We start from the raw sequence: 24,853 nt of genomic DNA on the forward strand, positions 1-24,853 counted from the left end.
CATTTGCAAAGCAGCTACTTGGAGCTCTATTCACACTTTTACTCAGCATTACTGCATTGACACTCATTCCAAGACAGATACACAAGTGGGACAAGCGGTTCTAAGACACCTGTTTGCTCATGACCCTTCTCACATCCCACCTCCTTCTTCTGGTACTGCTTGCTAATCTATGCACAGCATGTGATCTAAGCAGATTCCACAAGCCTCAAAAGGGATACATTACTCACCGTAATCGTATTTCTGATGCTTGTATCTGCTTAGATTCACATGCGACCCACCCTTCCTCCCCTCCGAGAGAAGGCGCATGATTGCTTGTAGTCTTACCTTTATTTCTATCTGCTTGGATTATCCGTACTCGCGCTACTCCTCATGCTACCTCATGTCAGAAAAAAATACAATCTGAGGATCCTAGACGCGTGAGGGATCTTGGGTACAGTGGACGTCACACTAGGGATAGTATTACTGGCACGCCCTGTGTCGACGCCCATTTTCGAGTTTCGAAAAACAAACTGTAATACTCCGCAGCTTCCACTAGATGTCAGCCTATGCACAGCATGTGAATCTAAGCAGATACAAGCATCAGAAATACGAGTACGGTGAGTAATGTATCATATATATTGCACAAGTAAAAATCCAAGGCCGTGACATGGCAGACCCAACCCCCAGAGCCAGAATCCTGACATGGAGGCTCCGGACAGTGGCACTGAAAGATACAGGGTTCTTGCTAGCGGTCCTGGAAGAATTTGGGATCGGGCCCACATACCAGAAATGGGTGCGGTTATTGTACACAACCGGTGGCAAGGGTCCAGGCAGGCTTCATTATCTCAGAACAGTGGCAACTAAGCAAGGGTACCAGACAGGGATGCCCGTGGTCCCCGATGCTCTTCATCTTAGCGCTAGAACCCCTAGCAGCATATTTGAGGACGGAATATGTGGAAGTCGTAATCAATACCGAGGGAGGGCAACACCAGATATCAATGTATGCAGATGATATGCTCCTGTACCTACGATATCCAGAGGAGAACCTACAATATATTCTGGAGGGCTTGACGCGATATGCGATACTGTCGGGTATAACTGTCAACCTGCACAAAAGAAGTATATACCCCCTAGGAATGTACGTAGGGACGCCCAAGCACAAACTGCCGGTGCTACCGATAGACTGGGAAACAGAAACGTTCAGATACCTTGGTGTAGATATACATCATGAGCCCGATGTAGAACACAGACAAAACATGGAAAAGGTGCTGTCCAAAATTGAGAAAAGCATTAAATTTTGGGCCAAATTACCACTGTCAATGATGGGGAGAGCAGCATTACTGAAGATGGTGGTGCTGGTGAGACTATTACACTATTTTGCAAACATTCCATGCGCAATACCCAAAAGATTCTTGTTGAAACTACTGAGTATGTGCAGGGGATTTATCTGGCATAATTCAAGGAATAGAGTGGCATTGTGGAAACTACAGAATCCATATGAACTATAAGGTATCAAACTGGCCAACCTCGAAGTATATTACCTGGCTAGTCAGCTCCAATATGTAGCAAAATGGTTGTCGGAGGAACAGACACCAGAGTCTGTGCTGTTAAGCTCTGAGTGCTCCCCTTATTTCCTGAACAAAAGACTATGGCTCCTGAAAAAACAGAGCTGGGGAGGGCCGGTTGTTGAATCTAGGAGGGGTAATGTGGCGTAGAGCTTGTCAATTGATAAAAAACCCTACCCGGTGTTCCCTGCAGATACCACTGGTGGCACTGGAAGGAGTGGGTGAACAAATGAGGTTGAACATCAGAAGGAAGTGGGAACCGGTTGGGATAGCGATTGTGGGTGATGTATGGATAGATGGGAAGCCCAGGGATTTCGAAAGGTTGGTAGATGACACAGGATTACACCAGAGACCGTATATCACACATTCCCGGCTCCTGAAGTGTATAAAGGGGGACGGACATGAGATCTTCTGCATATACGAGTTGTTGATGTCTAAGATAGGAAGAGAGATGGTCCAGACGAGAGTACACTGGGAAGAGGATGTGGGGGAACCAATGGAGGACAGGTTATGGAGCATAGCGCAAAGGTACCATAAGAAGGTATCGAGGAATGTGCGGTTGCAACTGATTCAGTTATATGTAACACGCAGAGCATACCTGACCCAAAAAAAAAAAATTGCCAAGTTCAATCACACAGAAATACAGACATGTCCGAAATGTGGGGCCGCAGATGCAGGAATGGTGCATATGTTTTGGTCCTGTGCAGAGATGAGCAGATTTTGGGGAGAAGTGTCTCAAATCATGACTAAAGTGGATATAAACCTAGATGTGAGTACTCCTTGGGCATGTCTATTGGGAGGGTTCTCAAGGCCTCGTAGAGCTAAGCATGTGAGCAAATTAGAAGACCTAGTGTATATTTTGGCTGAACGCAGAATTGCAATGAGCTGGAAAACGCGCGTGAGATCGTTGGTGGCGAGATCTACAGAAATGGGCGAATGCGGAAACAGTGGTATGGCATGAAGCGAGAGGGAGGAATGAGGATGCAGAGGTTGGGGGGGCTGGACGCTTGGAGGCAAATGGTGGCTGCGCTATTTATAGCAGACCAAGAAAGTTCTGTGAATAATGGTCCCGGAGCCGGGACGTAAATGTGTGGAGGGTAGGATGGGGTAAGAATGGGAAAGTCACTGTGTGAAGAAGGCAAGGGGGAGTTGGGGGCGGCAAAGGGAGAAAAAGAAACGTACAACTGTACGAGCAAGTTATTCGGAAGGATGTCTGTTGAATTGTATGGTTATATGTTGAAAATCAATAAAAATTGTTTTCAAAATATATATTTTTTTTGATAAAGTAGAAATCCAAGGCCAAAAGATTAGATGACATTAGCACACTACAAGAAAAACCCAGGCACTCGTTCTTAAATGTGCAAAAGCGCTAAAATTCTTTTATTGCACATACAAAATCCAGCAAAATAGACTGGTGTTTAATTCCATTAATGGCTGAAGAACAGTCTGTGCGCAAACTGGTAAAATATCGCCACACGTTCCTTCCCCTCTTGGACTTCGCCAGAAAGTTACAATTCCAAATACTCCTACGTCCCGTCCCCTTTCCTTCATACTTGTGGACATTCTGTCCTTTGGGGCGGAACCAGAGCACTTTTGTAAAAAAGCATCAAAAATTGAAAATGTTGTCCTTCTATTTTTACATGAGGTTCCGCACGTGGCCGTAACCCCGCCCTCCTGAGCTCCTCCCGACATATCACCATTCATTCCTTTTCTCTGCGCGGTCGGGGCTGGAAGCACTAACATCACTGGGAATTTTTATTTTTGTTCCCTTTGTCCATCCTTCCTGCTCCGGTTCCTCGGTCATCTAGTCCCTGTCTATGCCGGAGCGTCTGGGATTCGTGTCCTGTTCTTCATGCGAACATCGCTTCGCTAGGGCGGATCCCCACTCTTTGCTTGGAGTGCCTAGGACTGGAACATTATTGGGATTCTTGCTTATACTGCAACTCCCTCTCCGTCCGTGCACTTCAGCAGTGTCGTCTTCGGTGGGAGGAGGTGTTTCAGCATGTTCCTCCTCCTCTTTTCCAGCTTTTCACAGACAAAAAGAAGAAACACCCGGTAAATCCTTTACGTTTTAGGACGCCCTGGCCAGGGAATCCTTTCCGGGGTCTTCCATGTCCGTGAGGGGCTTATGTAGCTCTGTCACCAGGGGTTCCCTTGAGGTGCCCCAGGGGCCTAATAGGCGTACCAGAGTGTACTCCGTGGGTTCCTGCACCTGACCTGCCAGTACCAGACATCGTTCCGAGGTTCCCCATTTGGGGGCTAAAGTTAAGCCCAGTTCGTCTGTGGCTCTGGATACCATGGTTCGCCCTGCGGTCTCAATTGCTGGAGCTTTCCATACCAAGTCACAGCTGGAGGCCCCTTTTGAGGGAGCTTTAAGTACCGGGTTAAACCCCAAGGTTCCTCTTGTCGAGGCTAAGGTCAGCACTGACAGATTCGAGAGACCCTCTTTGAAGGTCAAGGCCTTCAAAGAGGGTCTCTCGAATCTGTCAGTGAGGTATATCCCTCAACCGTCCCAAGCTCAGGGTGGTGGTGCTACCGGATCTGTCGAGGGGGCGAAGAGGGTGGTCACAATCCATTACTCCTCCACTACCAGCTCTGCCGAGGTTCCTACGCAGGAGGCTAAGTTGTGGCGGGTTCTAAGATATCCAGTAAACATCCGAGACCACCCAGTACCGGCTCTGTCAAGGAGCCTTGTGTCAAGGCTAAGGTGTTGTTGAACTCCCCTGAGGAGACAATTGCCTCATCTCCATATATGACGCAGTTCTCCTCCGGTGATGACAAAATGGTGGCCCAACCTCCATGGTCTACGCCGCCCATTTTGGATACCTCTCTTACACTGACGTTCACGCCGTCTGGTGCTGGGAGCATTCCTTTTGGGGCTGAGCAGCCTTTTTTACGCCATGTTGACAACAGAAATCTGTTCCGTCCGTCATTTGACTGGAATGCTCGGACACCGCTGCTGCATACAATCTCGCTACCTCCTGCTTCCACTAAACTGATTTACGTGGACCCGGCTGGTAGTGGGCCTTCATGTCAACAGTCCTCCTTGTGTTCATGGGGGTATGCCCCTACACAAGCGGCCTCTGCCTGCACCTACGCCAAAGTCTTCGGCTGAGGATGAGTTCTTTGGGAAGTTTCAGATGCTCATGCACTCTGACCCTATGAAGGCATATTTCAAGCGTCTGTTCAGGGAAGTGTACCCTGAGCCTCCTGTCGCACCTTTTGCTCCAACTGTTCCGATGCAGGTTCCGGTGGTGCCACTCCCCCCCACTGCTTGGTTCTGGAACTCCTCCATCTCTTCCTCCTCCTACCCCCGTTGTCTCCTATAGAGAAGACACCGGCGGACCGGAACAACACTTTAAAACCTGAGGCGGTATACGTGGTTGACCAGTTTTCTGCTCCTGCCTCATTGGATGAGCCTCAAGCCGACCAGGACAGCGATGAGCAGCCCCGCTCGGGGGGAGCATGCCATGACCGGGTGCTGGATATGAGGGCCCTCCTTAACATTCCAGTACCTGAGGCCCCCACTCCGCAGGAGGGGGTGCTTTCGGGAGCCTTTACCCTGTCACCTCAAGAGTGCACCGGCCTGTTCCTCCAGAACCACGTCTTGGCTGAGGCCTGCAAAGTCTTGGATATACCCCACACTTGGCTACACATCAACAAGAGAATTGACGCTCGATACAAGCTTCACACGTCTGAGGAGATAGCCTTATAGTCTTGTCCGCTCCCGTCCTCAACGGTGGTGGCTGCGGCCACCCTCTAGTCCAAGCCAGCCTCTGCATCTTCAACGGCAGCAGCCCAAATTCTATCCAAGGAGGGTAAACCTTTGGACTCCTTGGGCAAGAAGGTTTTTGCCAATTCAGCGCACCAGCTTCGTCAAGCGACACCAAGCTCATCCTGGCAGCAGCCAATCAGAGGCTGTGGAAAGAGTTAGCTGATTTCCAGGAGTGCATTCCTGCGGATAGGCTAGATGACTTTAAAGCCGGGTTGTCGGACGCCAGAGTGCTGGAGCAGGATCTACTGGAAGCTGCTGCACATCACATAGATACCACAGCTCAAGGCCTTATAGTAGGGGTTGACACCTCTCGCCAGGCGTGGCTCCGTGCGACAACGTTTTCAAAGGAAGTGCAAGACCTTCCTTTCGACGGTAAGGAATTGTTTCATTCTTCTACCGATGAGGAGCTCACAAAGACCAAAGCGAGTACCCAAACCACCAAATCTTTATCGGTTTTGGCGAAAGCTCCAGCTAAGGCCCCTTATACACAGAGGTCGGGGTCCCAGACTCGGTCCTTCTATGGGTTCAGGGGGTTTCCGGATCGTCGTGCTCGCCGAACTGATGCTCCGATTGGCGGGACTCGCCGAAAGCAACAACGGCAGGGTGGTTGGTTTTTCTCTCGCCCGTCCGCTCCCTGCCGACAAATCAGCAAAATTCTATTTTTTGTTGTCGCACAAGACTCTGGTGGGAGGACGAATCTTGTCTCATCTGGAGGCGTGGCAGACCCATCAATGAAGACCGGTGGGTTTGGCCATCGCTCGAGTGGGCTTTTGCTTGCCCCTCCCACCTGCCCTACCCTTCAACCCTCCCTTCCAACAGATCGGGACGCCCTCCCTCAGAGCCGAGGTACAGAAACTGCTAGACCTCAGAGCGGTGGAACCTGTTCTAATTGGGGAGCAAGGGGAGGGCTTCTACTCACGTCTGTTCACAGTGCCCAAATCCAACCAGGCTGGCCTGTGCACTATTCTTGATCTTTCCCAGTTCAATCTTTCTCTTCCCCAAGAGAAATCCAAGATGACCACACCTTGCGAAATCAAGTCCTCTCTTCGGAAGGGCGACTGGCTCAGTGTAGTGGACCTTCAGGACGCATACATGCACATCCTGATATGGAGGCCGCATTGGAAATATCTGCGGTTCTCTCTGGGAGGAGAACATTTCCAGTTCTGTGTGCTCCCTTTTTTGGTCTCAGCTCGGTGCCGCGTGTCTTTACGTAGATAATGTCGGTCATCGCAGCTTTCCTCCGGCTACAGGGCGTTCATGTTCATCTGTATTTGGACGACTGGCTCCTTCGCAGCCCTTGTCCACAGACAGCATTGAGCAATCTCCAGTCTCTCCTCCAGCTTCTGTTCCACCTTGGGCTATTGGTGAACTGGCGGAAATCTTCCATGACGGTCTCCCAAGATGAGATTTTCCTGGGTTTCCGTTGGAATACAATCAATTCCAGTGTGTTCCTAACGGCGGCCAGGATTGCGGATCTATCCACCACCTGTCAGCTCTTCCTCCAGTCAGCGCACATGACGGCTTGGTGGTTTCAGAGACTTCTGGGCCTCATGGCTTGGTGCGTGCTTGCCCTTCCTCTTGCACGCCTGAATGAGGCGTACTCAGCGGCTCTTCGGAGCTCTTGGTCTCAGGTTTCGGACTCTGATTCCAAGATGATTCCAGTTCCATCCTGCATGACGACTGATCTACTATGGTGTACCTCAACCAAAAATCGTTCCGTGGGGGCCTCCTTTCAGGAGCCCTACCCACAAGTGATGATTACCAAGGACTCCTCCCTTCTGGGGTGGGGCGTGACGCTGGACCATCTCCAGGTTTTCGATCTATGGACACTTCAGGACATGCAGTTTCATATCAATTATCTGGAACTCCTGGCTGTTTTTCTGGTGCTAAAAGCTTGTCAACTGTCCATCACGAACAAGGCGGTCCGTATCCGCACAGACAACTTTGTGACAATGTTTAACATGGTGGCACCAAGTCACCTCCCCTTGTGGACCTCGCCATTCAAATTTGGGAATGGGCCATCTAGCACGACATTTGGCTGCTGGCTGTACACATTCTGGGTCACATCAATGTGACTGCAGACTCACTCAGCCGCCAGACAGCAGCCAGCTACGAGTGGCAACTGTACACAGAGGTTCTCTCTGTCATTTTTCGCCAATGGGGCACTCCAGAAGTGGACCTTTTTGCAACTTTTACAAACAGGAAACTTCCTCTTTATGTTCCGGGAATGGCCGTGTCTAGTCTCCTCCCTAGGGGACGCTCTCGAGGTCCTGTGGCACAACATGAAGGCCTATGCTTTCCTGCCACTTCCTCTCATTCATCGGTCACTCTGCAAGCTCAGGAATACATCGAATTGCACTCTCCTGTTCATAGCTCCTTGGTGGCCAGCCAGATTCTGGTTTGCGGAACTTCAGCATCTGTCGATTCTTCCTCAGATCAGACTGCCGTTGATTCCCGACCTGCTTCACCAGTCCGATCATCAGATGTGGCACCCTTCCCCACAATCGGTCAGCTTGGCGGCCTGGTGAACTGGCCTTAGCGTAGTTTTACTTGTCCGAGGACAACATGCACATTATCCAAGCGGCTAGGAAAACTTCTACAAGGTCTCAATATAGGAGCAAGTGGCTCTGTTTTTGCCACTGGTGTTTGGGTAGGCATCTCGACTCCAGGCACGCTACGATTGACACTGTTCTTTCGTTCATATCTCATCTTGCCGCTTCGGACATCCATGTCTTGTCTTGCAGGACTTACTTCTCGGCTATTGCCGCCTACCTCTTCACTGACAGCTGTTCCTTTTCTTTGACAAATCCAGTCATTAAAAGGCATTTTGCGGGTCTATTGCATCTTTTTCCACCGGTAATTAATCCTCATCCCAAATGGTATTTGAATGTGGTCCTCACCGCCTTATGACATACATTATTTGAACCCATGGCCACTACTAATCTCAAATACCTTCTTGGAAGGTCGCATTTTTGATTCCAGTGACATCGGCAAGGCGAGTAAGCGAGCTCCAAGCTCTGTCTGTGGAACATCCATTTCTCACTTCCCATAAGGATAAGGTAGTGCTCCGCACTCCTCCTTCTTTCCTGCCTAAAGTGGTTACCGATTTTCATTTGAATCAATCTATCTCATTACCTGTCTCTTCCAAATCCGTCCTCCGATGCCGAAAGAGTCTTACACAACTTAGATGTCAGGCGAGCCCTGAAGTTTTACCTCGACCGAATGAGTGAACTCAGGAATTCCTCACAACTTTGTCACATTCGGAGACCCGAAAGGGAAACCTGCTTCAAAGGATACTATCTCCCGATGGATTGCCTCCTGCATTTCTGAAGCATATACCATTCAGGGCTTCATCCTCCGAAGGGCATTCATGCCCATCTTGTACGTGGCAAAGTGGCTGCTGTTGCCTTCCAAATGTATGTTCCCTGGGAAACCATTGCCAAGGCGGCTACTTGGGCTTCCCCATCAGCTTTTTGTAAGCATTACTGCTTGGACCTGAGCTCCAGGGCCAATGCCCAATTCTGCCAGGCTGTTCTTAAGAACCTATTCCAGTAAAAGAGTTTCCATCCACCCGTATTACCTGTGAGGTGTGCTTGGGAATCTCCACAAGTATATAGGAAAGGGGACAGGACGTAGGAGTATAACAAAGTTACTCACCGTAGTGACTACCTTATTCCTAGTCCATAGTCCCCTTTCCTCCATACGCCCGCCGTCCCCTCTAATAAGTATCCTCTATTATGTGGTCGCAGACCTGGCGACAGAAAAGGACTGAAGGGCAATGCATGTGGCGGAGCTCAGGAGGGAGGAGTTACGGCCATGTGCTTTACCCTGCGTAAAAATAGGACACCATTTTTGATGCTTTTTAGCGGAAGTGCTCCGGTCCTGTCCCGAAGGACGGAATGTCCACAAGTATGGAGAAAAGGGGACTATGGACTAGGAGTAAGGTAGTCACTACGGTGAGTAACTTTGTTATTACAGAGCTTGTCATTCAAAAAGAAAGGCACTTCCCTAGACAGCAGTCACATGATTCACAGTCAGATGACTGATGTAACCAAAACATCTTACCTAAACAGTTTAAAGCAAAGTGCCATCTTTTAATGTAGTCATTTACATAATTCACATAAATGTACAGTTTCATTTAATTGCTTAAAGTATGCCTACTGCAAAAGTATCACTCGGTGTTCCAGATATGATTTGGAAGTGTGATTATTGTACTGCTTATTTTTTAAAGTTGGGAGTAAAATTATTTTTTAGGGAGTAAAAATTAGGGGTGTACTGAATAGTGAAATTACTATTCTGCCGAATACTGAATAGTTGGTCCAGCTATTCGCCCTGAGATGAATAGTTTAAGCCTTAACCAAACATGTTCAAGAACATAGTAAACAACATTTCATTGAATAAAATCAGTAGACATTCTATTGCATGAGTATTCATGTTTATTAATTGGACATGTATATCTCACTAAGCTTATTTAAAGATCAAATGATAAAAATAAACAAACAGATTATCTCCCATCGGGTGGATGCAGCCAGAGGTGCCACCAGGATAAAATGTCAGGATATGGGGGCGGGGGGCATTAACCCTTCAAATGTTGGGAGGGGCGCTTACTTCAGAGACTGTGGGGGAAGGGCAAACTTACTTGTGTGGGGGTATCCAAGTTATTTAAGCATTGTATTGAGACTATTCTGGTGAAGTTTCAATGTTAAAAGCACTTAACTCTCTTCACGTCTGAAACCACACACTTAAGGACTGCTGTGAGTAGGAGCCATCTCCTGTACACCCTATCCTTCCAATCGTTCCCCTGGCATGGAAGTACTAACCCCACATCACGATTTCAATTGCCTAAAAATGTATGCATATGAATCCGGAGCCACCGCTCAGATCGATGGAACACGTTTGGCTTGCCTGAAAGCCTGGATGAGTCAGGGCTCAGTGATATGAAACATATCACATTTCCCACAGTAGTATTAGCAAAAATGCATAGCAAGGGAAAACTTGAGAGCTCTTATAATACAAATGTTGCATACATTTACAAACACAGGTGGAGTATGTCGACTCAGATAAACATTGGCAAATCACTGACAAATCAGGCTGCCAGGTGCCTTGTTCGAATCTGGTTTCAGGCAAATCTACAAGCGGCATTAACCCCTTTTTACACTTTCGTTTCCCATTGTGTCGGACCTCCATAGCTGTTTTACAATTTAATGATTTTAATTTTTGCCTTGCCTTGTGCAAGTTCCCCTCCTCAAACTGCTCCTAGGGGTTGTCTCCTTCATCCCCAGTTAAAAACTCTGCCAGCTGCATTTTGTGGCACGTACAAATTGTACACTGTTCGTATGCAATTCTTTGTTAATCATCATGTGCATTGGTGCTAAATTATGTGCATTCAAGAGCAGAATACGGTACCCACAATTTGCGCTCACTCGACAAACGTCGTGAATCGGGAGCTATCATGTGCAATAGCATAAAACCACATGGTAATTCTAGAGGGTTCTGAATTTTGGGAAACATTTTCTTAACGGTGGCATGTCAAGAAATTGATGGAAAGCGCAGCAATCAAGTTTGAAATTTTAACAAGAAAAGGGAACCGAAGAAGCATTTTCCCAGAAAGCATTTCCCAATACAGTTGCGTTGCCCCTCGGATCGATGTAACGCGTCTGGCTTGAATTCTCATGCGCCATGCCATGAAAAGTCATGTGCGAATGTGCAAGCCCTTTATTGGCTGGGCCTAGTCCTTGTCCCAGTAGAGCTTTGTGGTGTTGTGGCCGTGTTCCATACCAGAATGAGTCCCTCTGCTGCTCTGGCTTGCCCATTGTAAAGTCACTGCCCTGTTTCTCCTGACAGATTTAAGTCACCATCTTCCTTTGTGTGGCACAGGCGGCAGAGCTCCGTACCTTCGGCTGTCAGACGTATGCCTCAAATTAGTGGATTTTTGTTGTCTGTAGCGTCACTTAATGTGAGTGGTGCTTAATGCAGGTGTAAGGGGCTGTGAGGAGTATCCTTTTAAAAGCAACCACTGCTCTCTACTTTCATCCTTATTTTCAAAGTAATGAACATGGTCACATGCCTTATGTGTCAGAGGCCACTTAGCGTGGACGGGGCTGCCTTTGAAGCTTCTTAAAGCACATTGTGCCAATAGCATTGGGTGAAAGTACCAGCTACACAGTGCCGTGGCGTTGGCTTTGCACTCAACATGCTTTTAGATGCAGCATTTCCCACTCATTTTCATTATATACAGTTCCAAGTAATAATGAAACAGTCTAATATGAAGAGTCACAAATTGCACTTTGTAAATATGGGCCACTCAAAGATTAAGACTTTGACATGCCTGAATGATTCCAGGCATGAAGTCAAAGAGGAAACTATTCGGCTTTGAGTGATAATTAAGTAAGTATTCAGTCAAATAGCTCATTTTCATCCGGCATTCGGGCCGAATACTTACTCAAAGACGAATTTCAGTATATCCCTAGTAAAAATGTAAACCCAATTCACAATGAGTTTTTTTTTTATAAGCGAGTTAAAATATGTTTTCACTTAAAAGCAGAAATGTTTTTGTATTATTTATTTCTTTGCACCTGGTAATTCATGCGGATTAAAAGATACATGTTTACTTCTTACAATCAGGCAGTTAAAATAGTAGTTTCCTCCTCTGGAGCTGTGAGGATGAAAGGAGCGGTGCAAGATTCTACATATCTTTTTTCTTATTTCTTGTTGGGAGTATTTTTACTCCCCGTTTTCTTTTTGGGAGTATTTGCCAATTTTTGGAGAGTAAAAGTGGCTGACGCACCCCCATATGTAGGGCTGGTATTACTCATCCAGTCCACTGTAAGTATGTTGAAAAACATGCCAAGTTGTAAATTATAGTTTTGTTTTTAACAAGGGTTTTTCGAGGGATCAGCAGGAGCTCAGTCCTCTGGCAGCTCCTCTTATCGCTGTCAATTCCCGATTCCCAAAGCCAATTTTCTATTACTCTTATCATTTGTTCAAATGCTTCTACATACATTGTGTATACTGTTTTGTTGCTGCTCGTAATGCGGCCACACATTTTCTTAGCTGTTATTCCTAACACTCACTGTTTGTAGGTCTCTTTCCACAACAATATCCTGCTCATTGCTGTCTTCACTTCCCTTTCCATTGCACCTACTCCGCTACACTCTACTTCAGCTCACATGAGGGATTTCCCCCATGCACACCTTGCTCGCTTATCCTCCACTCTACACCATGAATCGGTCTTATTCCCACTGAGCTGGCTCCTCCCTCTGCTTTCCAGACCACTCTATCATCACTGTTCCTCTCCTCCCTCTTTGCTCCTTCTCCTTATTTTCTATGTGGGAGGGGAGTCCATTCTCTCCTCACCCAGTAACCCTGTAAACCCACCCCAACCACCTCCATGCCCCCTCACTCACCTACTCCTCAAAGGTTGCCTTCAGCTGCCCTTCGCCCACTGGCAACTAACTCCCATCCAAACCATTACACCCACTTACTAAAACTATCAGCTTGCCTTTTTCCTCTGTCTGCCCTAGTCTGCAAACACTGAAAAGAGCAGGGTAACTCTAGCCTCTGGACCAGAGTATTATAATAACATCAAAAAACAGAAAAGATATGTCCAGAGCAAAGTATGTTTAGAAGAAATGTATAAAACTTTATTTAAAGTGATACAAAAATTGAAAACTAGTGAATAAATCATAGAAAATTATTATACACTGATCATTTTAACATAGCAAAACAGCAGCAACAATATACGAAAATCGGCTATAACATCCTCACTCATACTCAACGTACATGGTGCATTCATACACACCAACTCATCATACCGTGGCATACATCCAAAGTACTAAAAGACACAAAAAACATGCTAAGAACCAATGGGGAAGAGGAATTCAAAACTAGTCCCCATAATGACACACATTATTGCGATGTTTTCAAACAATGGAAATAATTCATAGACCATGTCATATTTTTTCTTCCCCTTCATCCCTACTGATTAGAAATCAAGTGATGTTTCTTGTGCCTGTCCACTATGTGAGTTTGTAGGGTTATGCAGCTTGAATTGCCCGTAAAGAGGTACTTCGCCCTGTGCCCATATGTGATGAAAGTAAACTCTTTGGGCATGTGTGTTAGAGGTAGTCCTATAAGGTTCTAGATCTAATAATCACTTCTTAGGCCACTTAATAATTAGTGCATGCATTTGAACCATTATAAACTTGGCTTCTGCTTCTACACTTATGTTTGCATTTTTCATTAACACTTGTTCACTTTTCATTCTTCCTTTGTTTGCACCTTTTGCGCTTCTTTTCACAATTTTTTGTTGGCATGTTAGAGACCTTTTCAAACACATTACTGATGGTACATGATCTAAGTTGGAATTGTTTCTCATGTTCTTTCTCTTGGGCTAAAAAGGGAAGACTGCAAAAAGTTGGAATTTGAGCCTCTGAGATGTAAGCCACACACATTGTTTTGGGTTTTGCTTACTGTTCTGTGTCTTTTTTTTGTACCACCTTGTTCTACGTTCCACTGTAGATGATTGCTGGATAGTCCAGCGACTTTTGGATAAAAAAATATTTCTCTTGAGCAATTATGAGTTCAATGAAATAATACTAAAATACCTAAAGAATGCGTGTTGTGCCTATTTTAGTAAACCATTTTATAGTGCTTCAGTTTTGTAACCTTTCTTGAAACCTATCCCTAGTTGTAAATTATAGTTTGGTTTTGGGATCTTGGCTTTTATTCAGTTTTTTCTCCATAATCTGTAGTGATGCACACCCAAGAAACGGTGTCTTGATTGAAAGATAGTTTGTGTTGGGTTGACTATTACATTTCTAACTTCATTCTGTTTCTTTCTCCTCAGCCACAAGGCATTGGACGGCCGAGCGTGTACCATGCTGTAGTTGTCATCTTCCTAGAATTCTTTGCCTGGGGCCTCTTGACAACCCCCATGCTTACTGTAAGTTCTTTGTTTCATTGCCTATTTTGCTTTGCTCCACTCTGTAATATTCCACGCCCATTGTTTTATATGTTAAACATTAGTTATTTTGTCAAGGTTTTTTATTATGTCATTCATATAAGCATTGAGTTAACAGTGGAAGATGCCCTAATTGCTCATTATCAGAAAAGGCACTCACTATTAGACAATGGCGAATGATAATTAAGAAATGATGTTTCTAACTGATTCCTTCCTCGCACAGATTCCTCATCATAGAAATATTGTCCACGAGAAAGTCTGGCTTTGGAAATTTCAGCCATTTAAGGGTGCAATGCGGCTATGCTCTGCATCATTGGCCCATGTGATCCCGGATGGAAGGTCATGCGTGTTATATATGAAGCTGTTGTGTCCCATGAGCTAGTTTTTTCTTTTTTTGTCACTTGCACCGAATGCTTGTTATCAGAACGCCGCTGCTTCACGATAAAATAGACTGGCATTGTGTCTCCCCACAAAGCTTTGGGTATTAACCCTGTAATGACTACAGAAATCCCATGATCGTTCAAACCTGCACATGTGCTTTGTGTTGGGCTTCAGTCCCAGTTATGACGCAGATGAATAAGATTTCTGTTAGTCTCTGCACTCTAAGGTGGTTTGGGAACCCTGTTGCAAAGGTCTTAACTTCTATTCATAACGCCCAAAAAACACATTTGAAACACCTGACTTTATCGACATGTTCAGCCTCCAAATAAATGTTTCTGCATGAAAAAAGTCAACTTGCTCTAGCTTCGCGACCCTTTCAGATAGAAAAGGTTAAGAAGAAACAACAACCAGACAGGAGAACACCATCACCCAGCAAATCTTATTCCAGAATCGATTCTTGTCCCTAGTCTAAAAAGCGTCGCCCTCTTCCCCCTCGAGAGTCATGTACCCTAAGAAAATAATCAACACTTAATCTGTTTACCATTCTCCACCAGTTCATCCACTCCAGAACAGTGGTAGAAATTCAGATAGAAAATCTAGATTTTCTTCAAGGCCCTTTTGGCTTGGGCTCTGGTGCAGATGATAATGCAAAGGCCTGAGGTAACTTCTCTGGTTGGCAGAGGACCCTCCCTTGGTAACTACCCGTGGGCCCGATTCAGGCTTTTCATGCAGAGACTGCTTTACTCTCGTGCTTCTCAGCTGCACCTTTTGGTATGGTAGCCGTGGTGCTTTGACATTAAGGACACTGTGTTCCCTGTAGTGGCTATCAGCAGTACGCCCTAATTCTATTTACGCCAATTTAGCAAGAAACCATTTTTACCATAAAGATATAATTTGTTTTCTTTTTTTTCATCAGTTTACAAATGTATCCTAAAATTCATTAGTCATTTCACTACATTTACAAAACATCCATGTCATTGATGCGTATCAATATACCAGTGTACACTTGTAATAAAATACTACTTAAGTCCTCAAAGTTAAGCATATTGGACTTTTATATCATTTTCAAATAGTTTTCAATAAAAGTGTTACTTACAACAATAAATGAGCCCTTCAAAAAAATCCAGATTTGTCCCTTAACTTGTTTTCACACCACATTTCTTTTTGAAAATCCCACCAGTTTTCACCTGAGGGACATAGAGTATTTTTCAGCAAGACCCTGTCTTCTTAAGCGGTATGTAAACAAATCTTTATCCTCTTAATACTGATAGAAGTACTGTGCAATCAAACTTCTTGCATAATTTAATTAGTGATGTATGACAACGCGTAATTCCTACCCGTATTGACATGCACACTTAGTTAATATTTTACATTCCACGTCTCATGAAATCCATTCGACCACTAGCATAGTTGAGTACTTTTTAGGCAGGTCGAGTACCATTTAAATTCGATGCTGTGGTCGAGGTGAACTGTTTATATGCACTAATTGCACTGTCTGCATCTGCCCAAGTTAATCCAATTACCTTGCACTCAATCTGTGGCAGTCTGCCATTCAGGTTCTCTGGAGGGGTGGGCCCTGTAGCAGGTCTTACGTGAGAAAAGGAGTCAACCTGCATGTGGGTCATCCTGATTGTGCTTTCTTTAAGAAGAGATATCATATATTTTGTGTTAATAAGCTTTAACCAAAGAGTGTGGCATGCTTGATAACCCAAGCTTTGATGTTGAGGAAGAAGCGTTGCAATGAAACTGTAGTGCTTGGTCCAGTGCTTGCTGCTGAAGCTGTTGAAATGGAGCACAGGGATTTGAGATTGTCACCCAGAGTTTGTCGGTTACCACCTAGACTACTGCTGATGGCTGTGTTAAGCAAGCCTTTGTCCTCCATGGACACATCCAGGCTTACCGCTTATTCTTCCTTCGCCCAACCTGGATGTTCTGATCGAATATATGTATACATATATATTCGATCAGTACATCCAGGTTGGGCCGAGGGAAGAATGGAGCGAGAGATGGAGTTGCAGAGGTTGCAAAAGAGTACCGAAGAAGGGCAGGTAGAATCCAGGTGGATTTTCAGGTCTCTGAGGAGGTGAAGTTCAGAGGTAGAGGGAGGTGGGAGAAGGAGAGGTCAGCCCACTCAGAGAGGAAGTGGTTGGCCTGTAGATAGTGGCCACAGTGAGAGAAAGGCCACGAGAGATAGAGAGCCTGCAGACCAGGTATTCAAAGGAGGAATAGTCCTGTATATGAATGATAGAAGCAGGGATCGACTCTGGCAGGATCAAGGCTACACCCCCACTGCATTGGTTGTTTCTGGGTTCGGAGAGGATCTCGTAGCCATCAGGAAGGAGAATGTCAAAGCTTGTGACAGCGCTGGCCGTGAACCAAGTCTTGGTGAGACTGAGTACATCCAAATCAAGTTGTTCCAGGAGACGGCAGATGTCAGAGGAGTGTTTGACAGCTGAGCGGGAGTTGAGAGTAGCGATGTGGTGCAGGTTGCCCCCTTTGTAGGACTTCCATGGAGGGGTACAGGTCGGAGGTACGCCCTGCGGAAGTGTTGGAGGTTGCCAAGCTTGAGCAGAGGAGGAGGAAGGAGGAGACAGCAAGGTAGCCAGGGAGGAGGAAGATGGTAGCAGAGGTTGGAGGCGGCAGAGGAGGCAGAGAGGGGAAAGAAGGGATAGCAGGAGAAGAAAGGAAGTTGATAAGGCGCGGGAGGCGTCTATCGAAAAGGAGGAGGTTGGCCTGAGGGCCCTTGACCAAGACGGTGCCATTTAAGTAGACATTAATGATGGTCTTGGAGGAATGGAAGGGGGCTAGGAGGGCCTCCCACCGGATGCCACCATTAATGGGAGAAGAGGAAAAAGGAGAGAGAGCAGAGACCATATGGGGGGGGGGGTCCATAGTCCTGGAGAGGAAACAACAAAGAGGATGTTGGTAAGGGTCTTTGGAATGGATTGTGTACTCACATATATTCCTCATCCTGTGATATTATATCTCGCCTGCTCTGCTGCTTTGGAAAAAGGGCGCTGTATGCGATGTCATCTCGTCGATGTCCCTCGAGGTCCTATGTGGAGCGTCGACATCATAGTTCGTATACATAGCGCATGCAACGACCGTTGGCTTCAGGTCCGTTTTTCCGAAAGCTTTCGCTTCGAGTGTTTAACGGCACGCTTCAGTTTTCTTCATAGAAAATGTCTTCATCTTCTACTCCTTCGACCCCAAAGTCTGGCTTTAAAAAATGCTACGACTGCAGGACGAAAATGTCTATTACGATCCTCACCGGGTCTGCTTGTGGTGTCTGGGCTCCGGGCACCATACCGTTGACTGCAGGTCTTGACAAGCCATGACTGAGAAAGCTCTCGGAGAACGCAGAGGTAAACTGGCGGTGGGGAGGCTGGCTTCGAAGTCTCCTTCGAAGAAAGAAAAAAAAGTCTGGCGAGTCTAGAGACTCCTCCCGGCGTAAGCAATCGAAGAGGTCCCGGTCGAGGAGTCGATCGAGGCAGTCCTCGTCTTCTTCAAAGAAGAAAAAGAAGAAATGCCATAGGTCTCCCTCTTCTTCATCCGATTCCTGTACTGAGGTTATCAGATGCCCAACAAAATCGGATTCCCCACGAAAATGGGGTGCTTTTAGATATGAAATTATGCAGATTTTCGAGAATGTGGCCTCGACCGCCTCCAAGGAATCGTGCAAGAGCCATGCCCCGGTCGCTCCTTCGGACGACTCAGGAACTTCAAAGGCTACTACTTTGAAGCCGGCAATACGTTGAGAGAGTACTCGACCTGACGACAAGTTGTCGAGAGTGCCGACCTTCTTCGATACCCTAGAAGAAATGCAAATGTTGTCATCTTTGATGTCATGGGTGTTATTCTTAGCAGTGCACGGTGGTGGCGCGAGTTATGGTTGCTTAGCTTACCATAACTGGCGAATTTCAGGTGTTTTTTGGTTTTACTTGTAAACATAACGTCCCCTTAACAAAGTTTTTTAATTGAATATATATATATATATATGTGTGTATTTCGAGGGGATTGGGTCCTCCGGTCCCTGAGGACCTCCTCCGACGGCCGACGTCACCCGATGTGATAAGTAGGACGCACGACACCCATAGCCTCAGTTCCATTTTTTCCGCGAACGTGTTCGCTTCGTGAATCTCGGTACCCCTCAACTCTTTGGAGTTTTCTGTTTTCTTCTCTGTTCGTTGAACCTGTTCGGTTTTTTGTGAAGACCTGTTCGTGACGATGTTTACTTCATCTTTAACCCCGCGTCCGGGCTTCAAGAAATGCGGGGACTGTGGGTCCAATATGTCGGTCACAGACTCGCACGACGCCTGCCTCTGGTGCCTCGGGGAGGCCCACGATACGGACGACTGTGTCGACTGCAGTCACTCACAGCCAAGGCCTTGCGGGAACGCAAGAAGAAGCTGTTGGTAGGTCGGGTGTCTAAGCCCCGGAAGTCGAGGTCTATGGGGCTTTCGACGGATGACTCGAGAGGCGACTCTCCGCGTCATCGTCGGAAGTCCAGTGGGTCTCCTTCCAGGAGTCGGTCTCGCCACTCCTCCGCCTCTTTGAGGCGTTCCCGGAAGCGCCGGCATCGGTCGCCTTCCCCGTCCTCTTCTGAGGACTCTGCCCATCGGCGGGTTGCTTATCCCACCATGCAAGCAACACCGGAGGGGGAAGCAGATGCTAGCGATTCTTGAATCGCAGGGCACCGGTCCGTCCGCGCCTCTGAGTGGAGTCAGTCGGCACCGGTCGAGAGACACCGCTCGTACGCCTTCCGGCTCGGGTGGTCGGCACGACTCGCGGGAGAGGTCCCGCTCAGACCAGGGTAACTGTTCTCGCCATCCCGTTCCAGGTCGTCGACGCTGTCGGCGCCTAGGTCGTCGAGAGACACGCTCGGAGCTCCGGCTTCGAGGTCTGTGTCGATGCTGGAGGCGCTGCAGCTGACGTCGACTCTGATTCGCTCGACGCCGATTCTCTCGGCGCCGACTCATTTGGCACCCTCGACGCCTTTTGAAGCGGTGGTGTCGGAGGGGCCCCGTGGCACAGGGTTAGCCCCTGGAAAGGCTCTGGCTGAGGTCAGGCACTGCTTTGGTCCCCAGATGTCTTCCTCTCACCGCCTGGAGTACATTTCAGAGGGTGATGAAGGCTCTGATGAAGGCTTGGTTCCGGTTCCGGTTACGGTACCAGATGAGCTTATCTCGGGCCATAGCCAGTTTGATGACCTGAGGCAGTCACTGCATGATGCCAGTGGACTGGACACCTCTCCGGAGGTGGAGTTTTGTAGGCCGGAGCCTGGCACTCATGCCGATTCTTCATATCGGCGCCTTATGTCTCGGGTCACCGAGTACTTGGGTTGGTCGGCTCCCCCAGGGGAGTTCGTTCAGGATGATCTCACGGACATCCTTGATCTTGGTCCCCCCTACTGACCCGGTATTGCCGTTTCATATGGCTCTGCAGAGAAGGGTGGTGGCGGCTTGGACTGCTCCGGAGAGTCTCCCGGCAGTGGGCAAGTCTTTGTCGCGAAAATACCGTCCAGCCAGTAGCGACCTCTGCTACTTGTCCAGGCACCCCACTCCGGAGAGTTTGGTGGTGCAGGTGGCTACGGCCCCGGCAAAGCAGGCGTCGTATCCTACCATCCCTCCGGATAGGGAAGTCAAACGTTTTGACGGCTGGGTGGAGAAAGTGTTTTCTTCAGGGGGTATGGCGCTTCAGGCAGCCAACTCCATATGTGCCTTGTCTCGTTTCACACACACTTTGTGGAACTGTGTTGCATTAGCGGCTGAACATATTCCTGAAGGGGACGAACAGGATGGTTTCCTTGCTATGGCTCAGTGTGGCAAGGATGCCATGTGTGAGGCCGTTCAGTCAGGTTTGGACATCGGCGAGCACCGTAATACGCAGGTTTGCGTGGTTACGGAAGTCTGGGTTCGCTCCTGATTTGCAGCCCCGGCTCCTCAACATGCCCTTTGACGGTGAACATCTTTTTGGCAGCAAGGCTGACGAGAGCCTTGAGAGGTTGCAGACCTCCAAAGCTGCAGCGAAGTCTTTGGGCGCTGCAGTTCGACAACCTCCGCCTTTTCGTCCTCGGGGACAGCAATGGAGGGGAGGTTCCTTTCGCTATTACTCGTCCTTCAGTAAAGCGAGAGGTGTTAGCAGTCAAAGAGGCCACCGTAAGAGTGCCAGAGGTGGAAACAAGGTTACTCGAGGTGCCAAGGCCGCTCGGGCAGTTGCCTCTTTGCCCTCATGCAACGCCGCAGCCGCTATCACTCAGTCATGAGGCCAGGTCCCATGGTTCGCCGGTTGGGGGAAGGCTGGCGCAGCATCTTGTAGAGTGGCGAGCCATTACTTCAGATGTGTGGGTTCTGGAAATCATAACCCACGGCTACTGTCTTCCTTTTCGGCAGAGGCCTCATGACAATCCACCTGGGAACCTCTCTTTGAAGAGTCCGGATCCGCTCCTTGCGCAGGAAATTCAAGCCCTGCTGGAGAAAGGCGCCATAGAACTGGTGCCTGTAGCGGAGAGGAACAAGGGATGGTATTCCCCTTATTTTTTGATATCGAAGAAAGACGGGGGATTGAGACCCATCATGGACTTGCGCATTATTGAACAAACTCCTCAGGAAGGACAAGTTCAAGATGGTTACTCTCGCTCAAGTCCTCCAGGCCCTTCAACTTCAGGACTGGTTGGTGTCTCTCGACCTCAAGGACGCTTACTTCCATGTGCCGATCCATCCCAAGCACAAGAAGTACCTGAGGTTCGCGGTTGGCGACTCGCACTTTCAGTTTCGGGTCCTGCCGTTCGGATTGACCTCTGCCCCAAGGGTTTTCACCAAGCTCATGGTGGTGGTGGCAGCGCATCTCAGGAAAGGGGGGATTCACGTCTACCCCTACCTGGACGATTGGTTGATCAGGGGGAGCTCTCCCGAGCAAGTCCTGGATCATCTGTCCGTCACCTGCCACTCCCTTCACAAGCTGGGCTTCTCCCCATATTTAAAGAAGTCCCATTTGACACCAACACAGCGGCTCCGGTACATCGGATCAGTGCTCGACACATCCCTGGGGCAGTGTTTTCCTCCCCAGGTGAGGGTTCTTCACATTCAACAGATGGTGCACAAGCTTCAACTTGCCCAGTATCTCCCAGTTGAGTTCTTGAGACTGCTCGGCCTCATGGCATCCTGCATTCTTCTGGTGCCAGAGGCTCGTCTGCGGATGAGATCTTTGCAGTGGGCTCTCAAGCTCCAGTGGTCTCAGTCCTCCGGCAGGCTGTTGGACCCTGTTCAGGTGCCGCCCTTGGTCGGCCAGGACCTTCTGTGGTGGGCCGTCAAAGGCAATCTGATGAAGGGGGCCCCATTTTGGCTGCCCTGGCCGGAGGTGACGATCGTGACGGACGCATCCCTCACGGGATGGGGAGCTCATGCCAACGAGTTGTCAGTCCGCGGTCGTTGGTCTTCGTCGGAGTCCAGACTCCATATCAATCTGTTGGAGCTGAGGGCTGTCAGGCTTGCCCTGAAGGCTTTTCTGCCGACTGTGCGAGGAAAGAGTGTCCTGATTCTAACGGACAACACGGTGGCCATGCATTACCTCAACAAAAAGGGGGGGGGGCAGGGTCACTTCCTCTGTGCAGGGAGGCGATGCAGCTCGAATTCTGGGCCATCCAGCAGGAAGTTTTGATCTCGGCTGTTCATCTGGCCGGAGACGACAATGAGACGGCGGACGCTCTGAGCAGGCAGAGCGCGATCTCTCACGAGTGGGAGCTGGTTCAGGAGATTCTCCTGGAGATCTTCGCCCTTTGGGGGACCCCTCAAGTGGATCTCTTTGCCTCCAGTGTCAACCGGAAGTGCGAAAGGTTCTGCCCGTGGGAATTTCCTCCAAAAGGAGCCTTAGGAGACGTGTTCATGGTGGAGTGGTCATTCCCACTGCTGTATGCGTTTCCTCCAGTCTCCGTCATCCCGCAAGTTCCGCGGATGTTACGGAGGTTCGGTTCCCGGATGATCCTCATTGCTCTGGCGTGGGCCCGGAGGACGTGGTACCCGGACCTTCTCGACTTGTCCATCTGCCCTCCACGTCGTCTTCCATACCGAGACAATCTGCTCTCACGGGAGGGGGTCAGGTTCTCCATCCAGAGGTCAGATCCCTCAGCCTTCACGCTTGGCTTCTGAAAGGTTGAGATATAAGGATTGGGGGCCTCCCTGAAGACGTGATAGAGGTGTTGCTCTCGGCCAGGCGGCTGGCAACAAAGTCTCTGTACCGTTGCCATTGGAGAAAGTTCAGCAACTGGTGCAGAGTTAAGAATGTGGATCCTTTTGAATGTGACATTCCCATGGTTCTGTCTTTTTTGCTTTCCTTGGCACACAGGGGCTTGCAAGTGGGGACCATTAAAGGTTACCTGGCGGCGCTGTCCATATTTAAGCGCTCATCTGAAGAATGTTCCTATTTTAAGATTCCTTTTATTTCTCAGTTTTTGAAAGGGCTCACTAATGTGTTCCCTCCGTCACCTTTTCTGGTGCCCGGTTGGGATATGAACCTTGTTCTTAAATTTCTTATGGGTGCTCCGTTTGAGCCTTTGCATTCTTGCCCATTGAGACTCTTAACTCTTAAAACTGTGTTTTTGGTTGCGGTTACTTCCGCTCGCAGAGTGAGTGAGTTACAGGCACTTTCAGTTAAGCCACCCTTCACTGTGTTTCATAAGGACAGGGTTGTCCTTAGAGTTCGTCCTTCTTTTCTTCCGAAGGTGGTTTCGGAATTTCATTTGAGCCAGAAGGTTGTTCTTCCGGCGTTCTATCCTCCTCCACATCCTGGTAAGGAAGAGGCGAGGCTCCATAGGCTTGATCCTAGGAGAGCGTTGAGCTTTTATATTTCGCGCATGTCCCGGGTCAGAGTGGACGATCAACTTTTCATTGGTTACGCTGGAAAGCGTTTGGGACAAGGTGTGACAACAGACTTTGTATGGTTGGATTATTATAGCTATCTCTGAGTGTTACCGCTTGGCGGGTAAGGACCCTCCGGCTGACTTGCGGGCCCATTCTACCAGAGGAGTGGCTGCGTCTACTGCCCTGCAGAGGGGTGTTCCTATTTGTCACATCGGTGATGCAGCCACCTGAGCTTCAGTACATACTTTTGTACGGCACTACTCCCTCGATTCCATCCGAGGGCAGGATCTGGCCTTTGGCAAGGCAGTCCTTTATTGCGCAATTTGATTGGGCATGCTAAATTTGTGGTCTAAATTCTTTTCCCACCTCCTTGCTTGGTATTGCTTTGGGAGTCTGTCATAGATATGAAATACGTCGGGGGACCCAATCCCCTCGAAGAACAAGTTACTTTCTTACCTGGTAACATTCTTTCGATGGGATGGTCCGACAACGTTTTCCATATCGCTCCCTCCCTACCTTCCCCGCTGCAGAATTTCTTTTGCGATTGCAGCTTGCGTTCCGCAAGGCCTTGTGTGTCTGACTGGCAGAAAACTGGTGGCACACGTTCTGGGGGAAAAAACTACAACTGAGGCTATGGGCGTCGTGCGTCCTACTTATCACATTGGGTGACGTCGGCCGCCAGAGGAGGTCCTCGGGGACGGCGCACCGACGTCATCGACGCAGGACGCAGACACCGAAAATTTTCCGAAAGAAGCACAGCTGTGGACATTACCTGTCATAGATATGGAATACGTCGTCGGACCATCCCATCGAAAGAACGTTACCAGGTAAGAAAGTAACTTGTTCTTCTCTTTCATTCTGGCTCTCCCTCCTTCCCAATTGGTTGGGAACGCCTGCATCCGCAGGCGGGTCGTAAAAAGCTTGCTGCAAGAGATAGCTGTCACTTTAAGAACATTGAAGGTGTAGGGCCTACTTCACGCATGCGTCCCTCCGCACGCTGGGCCCACACCTTACCCCTATGTCACCAAGGCTCAACACCCAGTTCCTGTTTTTCCACCTACTGCGACTGCGTCCTTCTTTGGGGCTTTACTTTTTGCTGTCCATCCCTTTTTTCTTAGGGATTGGTCATTCATTTTAATTTTATTTTCTGTGGTGCCTCCCTCTGACGCATGCTGTATACGACAGGATTCAAACAGTGCAACCGTTGTCAATTTTCGGCGGCCGATCCCCTTCATGCCTGCGTCTGATGTTTGGGTATACATCACCCGGTGAGTACCTGTGTTTTCATCTGTGGGATTCACCTGAGGTCTATGCAGACTCATCTTCTATCCAT

At 48.2% G+C, this 24,853-nt stretch overlaps 1 protein-coding gene across 1 annotated transcript in view; it reads left to right on the top strand.

Moving 5' to 3' along the window:
- The window catches only part of LOC138510183 (hippocampus abundant transcript-like protein 1), a 1,300,033-nt gene that overhangs the window by 228,564 nt on the left and 1,046,616 nt on the right, over positions 1-24,853 (top strand). The window contains exon 2 of the mRNA XM_069625669.1: positions 14,168-14,263. Coding sequence (XP_069481770.1) covers positions 14,168-14,263 — 96 coding nt within the window. The remainder of the gene's footprint in view (positions 1-14,167; positions 14,264-24,853) is intronic.

The sequence above is a fragment of the Ambystoma mexicanum genome, chromosome 6p (assembly GCF_040938575.1).
Source record: "Ambystoma mexicanum isolate Mex_15411 chromosome 6p, UKY_AmexF1_1, whole genome shotgun sequence".
NCBI classification, from domain to species: Eukaryota; Metazoa; Chordata; class Amphibia; order Caudata; family Ambystomatidae; genus Ambystoma; species Ambystoma mexicanum.